A 7,574-nucleotide genomic window follows, 5' to 3' on the forward strand; every position below is an offset into this window, starting at 1 on the left:
CTTTTTTTTCTTTTCGGTCAGTCTCCTAAGGCAGGGGTTGGCAACATACAGTCTATGGACCAGATCTGGCCTGCAAAGCCAGAGTGTTTTGCCTCTACCTGTACCTGTGCTAGGGCTAGGCAGTGAGGAGCTGCACTAGGACCGGACAACTGGACGCTATGCCCACATCGCTGCTGCTGCTACTGTTTTCTCCCTGTCCTCCTTGCTTTTGCCTGCAGTGTATGCACAGCTTCTGGCCAGTGGAGAGCCAAGTAGGTCTGAGCAACTTCCAACTGTGCCTGTACTGCAGTTAAGGGAGGTGAGGGGAAGGGGTAGGGTAGGCAGGAAGAGAAGGACAAGTGGCAGCAATGTGGACACAGCTTCCAGCTGCTTGGTCTCAACATGGCTTCCAACCAGCTCAAAGCTGTCCCTCTGCCCCAGCCAGGGAACACAGGTAGTGAGGAGAAGTAGTAGCAGAACCTGTCCACAGTGTGGATGCAGACATCCCCTCGTGCTGCCCTGGACATGCTGCCAAAGCCACCTGGCCTGTGCCAGACTGGAGCTAGGTTATTTCAACCCATTGGTTAGAACAGTTTCCGGGAAAAGGGAAAAATAAACTAATATTCACCAGATGGCATACAGTGTGACTATTAAGCCAACATTCCCTGAATTCTTTGTTTTTTGAAGCTGGATAAATTCTTATGTACCGTAAAAGCTTTGTTATCTGGCACCCATGGAGAATGGGGGGTGCTGGATAACAAAATATGCCGGGTAATTGGGAGGCCCGAACAGGCGTCTTTGCCTGTTTGGGCCGCCGTGTCCAAGGCGTTGCCGCCCCTCCAGCAGCATCACTGACCCTCCCGCGGGCCTTGTGCGGGGCCCTGCACAGCCTGCTATGCCCTGGGCCATGGGGGCTCGGCAGCACAGGCTGCTTTGCCCTGGGCCATGGGGGCTCAGCAAAACCAGAAGTGCCACGGTGGGCACTTCCGGTTTCACTTTACCTTACAAGCATGCATGCCAGTTAATAAAACCAGCTTGTAAGTTGCCAGTTAACAGAGTTTTTATTGTATATTATTTATCTCAGTCCTATTTTCATAAAGAAAATATGTAATCAAATGTTTTTATTTTTCCTAGTAACCTTGGAATGGATGTATGGGATTCTGATGATGATATTATGCCCCCACCAATTGTGATGGAAGGACCTGTAGATAGGTTTCCAAATGAAGATTTCCATGGGTAACTAACAAATGTGCCATTTTTTAAACTAAGTGTACCATGAAAGATAATTAACTCGGGACTAGTAAACTGGTAAATAGAGAGATACCAATTAGGCTTAACTAAATTGAAACTTGTTTTAAAATACTGAAAGTATCCTACATCTTGCCAGTAAGGCTGCAATCATAAAAGAACTCTTCATTCAAAATATATTTATAAAAATTTTAAATTGTGGCAAGAAGGTGAAGGCCCAAGTGCAGGGGGGCTGGACGCAATAATCTGTAAATTCCCTTCCAGCCGCTAATAACTATGAAACTATGAAAGGCATGCTTTGACAGAATATCTACCTTTAAAGGGGAATAAGAACTTGGGTTCACTGGGAAAAATTTTATGGTACAAACCTTATCGTTTTTTGTGTTGGTTTTTTTTGGTTTGTTTTGGGGGGGTTAGGTTTTTTTGAAGGGATTATTTAATTCTGCTTTTCCATAACATTTCAGTACAGTGGTGAATTTTATTTTAATTCTTTTCCTTGGAGGCCAGTTTATGTTTACCTCTCTCTCTAAGGCTAAGAAATTGTGGTGGAATGTTTGTTGTAATTTTTCTTGTCATCTTGTTGTTTCTCTAATTAATTTAATCAGAAAGTTAAGGTAAAAAAATCTTGTGAGGTTTTTTTGTTTTTTTTGGAGGAGTTATTTAGAGTATTTATACTCATATTATAAAGATGCTGTTTAACACGTCAGTTCTTTTTGCAGACCTGGGAAAAGATTACGAATTTATGATGACCACTCTCATGATGATTTGCAAGGGCAGTTGCAGTTGAGAGATTTTGATTTCATTAACAAAGGACCTGGACAAAGACGAAGACCATTTCCTGATCACCAGTCTCAGGATGATTTACGAGCCCCAATGCAAATGAGAAATTGGGACTACAACAGGGGACCTGGGCAAAGGATAAGACCTTTTCCTGACCACCAATTTTATGATGATTATCCGGAAGAAATGCAGCTGAAGGATTTAGATTTCTGTAACAAGGGACCTGGACAACGACTGAGACCTTTTCATGGCCACCAGTCTTATGATGACCTGCAGGCAGACAGGCAGTCAAGAGACTTTGAATTTAATAGGGGCCATGGACAAAGGCAAAGAACCTTTCCTGACCACGCCTCTCACAGTGACTTACAAGGAGACATGCAGCCAAAAGACTTTGATTTTGTCAACAGGGGTCGTGGCCAGAGGCAAAGGCCTTTCCATGACCATCAGTCACATGATGAGTTTCAACCACAGATGCAACTGAAAGATTTAGATTTCATCAACAAGGGGCCTGGTCAGAGATTGAGACCTTTTCGTGAGTACGAATCACGTGATGATTTACAACCACAGATGCAGCTGGGAGACTTTGAATTTGTTAACAGGGTTCATGGGCAAAGACTGAGACCTTTTCATGATCACCAGCCTTGCAGTGACTTGCAGAAGGAAATGCAGTTAAAAGATTATGATAATAAAGGGCCTGGACAAAGATACAGACCTTTTCATGATCATCAGCCATATGATGATCTACAAGAGCAGCAGCAGTTGAACAATTTTGATTACACTAATAAGGGACATGGACAAAGGTTACGTCCTTTTCATGACCGTCCATCCCATAATGACTTGCCACATGAATGGTGTTCAGACAGGTGAGGTATTCTTTTGCTGTTACAGCAGGAAGATAAGCTGTGGTAGTACACCCCTCACTAAGAGCCAAATAGCAAGCACTAATCCTTGTCAAATTGAATGAAATTAAGGATGATAAGCTATTAGCTAGCATTTTACCCTTTAACCTATTGAAAGGTTTGTAAGACCAAGATCTAGAAGTTGGGATATTGTGACCTCCACAACTCACATTTTCAGGCATTTTGTGCTATCCTGAGTTGGAAGGCTGAATAACTTTGAATTAAAGTTTATGCATTTTCACTAACTGTTCATAGACCCAAATACTTCATTTTATAGTGAAGAGGTTTGCATTTCAGAATCAGGCCTCAGGATTATTAAATACAATATTTATTCAAATCTAAAATGACTGAAATTAGATTCTATACATGGACTATTTATAATTTTATTATAATTTTCCATGTATAGAAACTAATTATTGGAGTGCTGAGTCTTTTTAATTCATCCCCCCCCTCACTGCTACAAGGAGGTAAGTGATGTGGGGAGGTCAAGCAGCTTGCCTCCAGCTTGTGCCTACCCCCCCTGAGCCTCAGACCGCCTGCCCTGAGCCTCAGACCCCCTGCTTCTGTTTCTGCCTCTGCTCTTCCCCCTCCCCCTAACCTCTCTACTCCCCCTTTTACCCGTCCCCCATCAGCTTCTCTGCTCCCTGTTTTCCACCCCCACCCCTTAGCCTTGCTCCACACCAGCAGGATCCATCTCTGTTGTAGCCTGGTTTACTGAGCAAGGCCCCAGCCCAGCCCCCTTAGCAGCCATGCAGGCCGTGTGCTGTTGCTGCAGGGCTGGGCTGGGTCATGTTTAGTGCCCCAGGCTGCCATGGAGAAAGGGTAATGGGGAAGGGGAAAAGGAGGTGGGCAGGTGGGGAATCAGAGGTGGGGGGGGCGGGGGGGAGATGGGGTGCAGAGGTGGCGATTGGGAGGGATGGGGCACAGGCAGCATCTGTGGCCATGGCCCCCAGTAGGGGCTGGAACCTGAGCTACAGCAGCTGACTGTCTCCCCACCATGCTTGTATGTGATTCTAAGATGAAGAGTTTTTCTGCATGATAAATAGGGGGGAAACCTTGTCTTAAAATTGAGTAAATACAGAAACACACAGTCGACAACACACCCCAAAAAGTGTTGGATTTCGTTTGCCTATTGTATTAGTCAGAGGTGTCAAACTCACCAGAGCTCCTGGGATGGATCCCAGCCATTGACATCCCCAGCAAGGCTCTGTAGCTAGAAATTTGGCAGACAGGCTGAATTTCCAGCCCCTTAGGAGTCCTGTGAGCCAGATCTTTCATCCCCCTAGTATAGGTAATACTTTGCTAGAGATCCTTCCTATAAAATATTTCAGTATTCTCCATAACAGATATTCACTTTATTAATAAATGGATTCAATAGTAAAACTTGCAATATTTGCAAAATATACTTTACAAATTAATTCATTTTCACATATGTTAGGGTACTATAATCTTAATATTTCCTAATTCATGCCTTTTTAAGATCATAGGAATATAGGGCTGAGAAGGACTTCATGAGGTCATCCAGTCCAGGCCCCTGCTCAAGGCAGGATCTTCCTTGACTGAACCCAGTCAAGTGTCTGTCTGAACTACATTTGAAAATTTCTAGGAATGGAGATTCCATGACTTCTCTCAGTAGCCTGTTCCAAGGCTTGGCCACCCTCACAGTCAAAGTTCCTCCTGACCTCCAACCTAAATTTCCCCTGCTGCAGCTTGAGTCCAAGCTAGTTACTTCTAGTCCTGTCCTGTCCCCTATGACTTCTGAGAAAAGCCCATCTCTATCTTCTCTGTAATTGCCCTTTAGATATTTGAAGACTGTTATCAAATTCCCCCTCAGTCTTAACTTCTCCACACTAAATAACCCTAGTTCTTTGAGATTTTTCCTTATAAACGTTGCCTCTGAGGCCTCTAATCCTTTTTGTTGCTCTCCTTCCAATCTGTCCACATGTTTTTCTTGAAGTGTGGAGCCCAAAACTGGACATAGTACCCCACATAAGGCTCATCAGTGCTGAACAGAGTAGAAGAATCATTTCCCTTGATTTGCAAGTGACACTTCTGTTAACATCCAGGATACTGTTTGGTTTTTGAAACAAGAGTACACTGTCTTGTATTCAGCTTATGGTCTACTGTAACCCACAGGTCTTTCTCTGCAGTACTGCAGCCTAGCCACTCACTCCCCAGTGTGCATTTGTGAATGCACTTATTTTGTCCCTAGTGGAGGACTTTGCATTTGTCTGTGTTGAATCTCATCTGTTCTAATTCTTCCAGGTCTTTCTGGATCATAGGCCTCCAGAATGCCTACAATTCTACCCAACTTGGTGTTGTCTGCAAATTTGCTAAGCATGCACTCAGTCCCATCATCTAAATCATTATTGAAAATACTAAACAATACTGGACACAAGATAGACCCCTGGAGAATCCCACTTGATACCTTAACTAGACAGTAAGTCATTGGTGACCTGTTCAACGAGTACAATGATCCATCCAGTTATGTACCTTAGAGTACTTTGGTCTAGTCTGTATTTCCTTAGTTTGTGAATGAGAATGTCATGAGGGGACAGTGTTTAAAAAGCTTTGCTAAATATCACATCTACCGCTCCGCCCTCATCTATAGTCTGTCACCTTATATTTCATAGACATCAGGGCTGGAAGGGACCTTGGAAGATCATTGAGTCCAGCCCCCCGCCCAAAGGGCAGGAAGTCAGCTGGGGTCATAGGATCCCAGCAAGATAAGCATCCAGTTTCATCTTGAAGGTGTTCAATGAAGGCGCTTGAACCACCTCCGGTGGCAGGCTGTTCCAGACCTTGGGGGCTCGGACAGTAAAGAAGTTCTTCCTTATGTCCAGCCTGAAACGATCTTGAAGTAGTTTGTGACCATTCGACCTCGTCATCCCTTGGGGCGCTCTGGTGAACAAACGTTCCCCCAGATGCTGGTGGTCACCCCTGATAAACTTGTAGGTGGCCATCAGATCACCCCTGAGCCTGCACTTTTTCAGGCTAAAGAGCCCCAGGGCTCTCAGCCTGTCATCGTAGGGTCTGCTTCCCTGACCTCTGATCATGCACGTGGCTCTTCTCTGGACTCTCTCAAGCTTCTCCACATCCTTTTTGAATTGTGGAGCCCAAAACTGGACACAGTACTCCAGCTGCGGCCTCACTCCTCGGATCATGCGCGTGGCTCTTCTCTGGACTCTCTCAAGCTGCTCCACATCCTTTTTGAATTGTGGAGTCCAAAACTGGACACAGTACTCCAGCTGCGGCCTCACTAAGGCCGAGTACAGGGGGAGAATGACGTCCCGGGATTTGCTTGAGAAGCATCTATGGATGCAAGCCAGCATTTTGGTCGCTTTACTAGCTGCAGCATCGCACTGCAGGCTCATGTTCATCTTGTGGTCAATGACGACCCCCAAGTCTCTTTCTTCCATAGTGCTAGCCAACATAGCACTGCCGAGCACACCTTAGCTTACTGTATTTTCTTGTATATAAAACACCCCAGAATATAAACACACCTTATTTTTGAAAAACAAAATGAATAAAAAAATCTTTTCCTGTAGTAAATGAGCTAGAAATCTGAACCTGCTCATAGGAAGTAGAACAATGGTTTGCTGCAGAGTCTACATTCTGTTTCACCAAGTAAACTGGCAAAACCTGCTCTTGCCCTATTACTTGCATATCATGTGTACCTCAATTTCCAGGAGCTGTTTTTTGGGAAAAGGTTGTGTGTTGTATGTGAGAAAACACAGTATTTTGAGTAACTTTCGTGTACCAAATCAGAGTATTTTACTGGGAGAAGTACTACAGAGAAGAAATATTACAGTGCATAGGGTTGGATTGATGGGTATACAGAAAGAGGAACATAGTCTAGGGAGGGTGCAAGATTGTGAGAAGACAGAAATCCACAATCTGTAAAGTAGAGAAAATGTAAATAAGTATTCAGGGAGAGTGATTGCACAATGGAACAAAGACAGAATTCAGCAGAGAAGAATTGATAAGGTGCACAAACTAGGGAAAAAGAATGTTTTTGAAGAAGACACTTCCCTTAGAGCAGGGGTGTCAAACATACAGCCTGCTGAGCCATATGATCCAGTCTGTGGGGTTTTGGGAGGGGCCTGGATGTAGGAGTAAGACAAGTGGGCATGGTGTTGAATTTCAGGGTGTAGAGTCCCATTAGGAACACATTTTGAGAGCAGCAGGCCAAGAAACAGTTGTGTTAACCCCCCCTGGCTCCCTGAGCAGACAGTGGTTCCCACCCTTGCCATTAACCCTGCTGGGGGGGTCTGGATCTGGCCCACAAGGAACTCATGATTCAAATCTGGTGGGGGTGCAAGTGAGTTTGACACATCTGCCTTATATTTGACTATCAATTCTTTGGTTCTTACTCAATGGGATCATTATTTCACCTTCCCCCCCCGCTTCTGTCAGATCCTGCAGTCTTAATTCTAAGCTTCCAACAAGTTTGTCATAAGAATACTTATCCCAGTTGAAAGCTGCCACGCTTCTGTAACAGCTGTAGTCTGGAAATCTAAGTGCTTTATAAACTCCCCTCTCCCTGTGGTCACGGTCCCTTAGGGCCTCACTGACAAGCCTCCTGAGCTTGTCAAAGTCGGCTTTCCTGAAGTCAAGGACTTGCGTGTTGCTGACCGACTTGCCAGCTTTTCGGTGGATGGTGAAGGT

General features: G+C 44.7%; 1 protein-coding gene across 1 annotated transcript in view; it reads left to right on the plus strand.

The window, feature by feature from the left end:
- Positions 1–127: 127 nt before the first annotated feature.
- Positions 128–7,574, plus strand: part of LOC102372241 — a gene marked incomplete at its 5' end in the record, with an annotated part of 15,650 nt that continues 8,203 nt past the window's right edge. The window contains 3 exons of the mRNA XM_006029414.3: positions 128–251; positions 1,114–1,215; positions 1,947–2,870. Coding sequence (XP_006029476.2) covers positions 128–251; positions 1,114–1,215; positions 1,947–2,870 — 1,150 coding nt within the window. The remainder of the gene's footprint in view (positions 252–1,113; positions 1,216–1,946; positions 2,871–7,574) is intronic.

Source organism: Alligator sinensis, unplaced genomic scaffold, assembly GCF_000455745.1.
Source record: "Alligator sinensis unplaced genomic scaffold, ASM45574v1 scaffold472_2, whole genome shotgun sequence".
NCBI lineage: Eukaryota > Metazoa > Chordata > Crocodylia > Alligatoridae > Alligator > Alligator sinensis.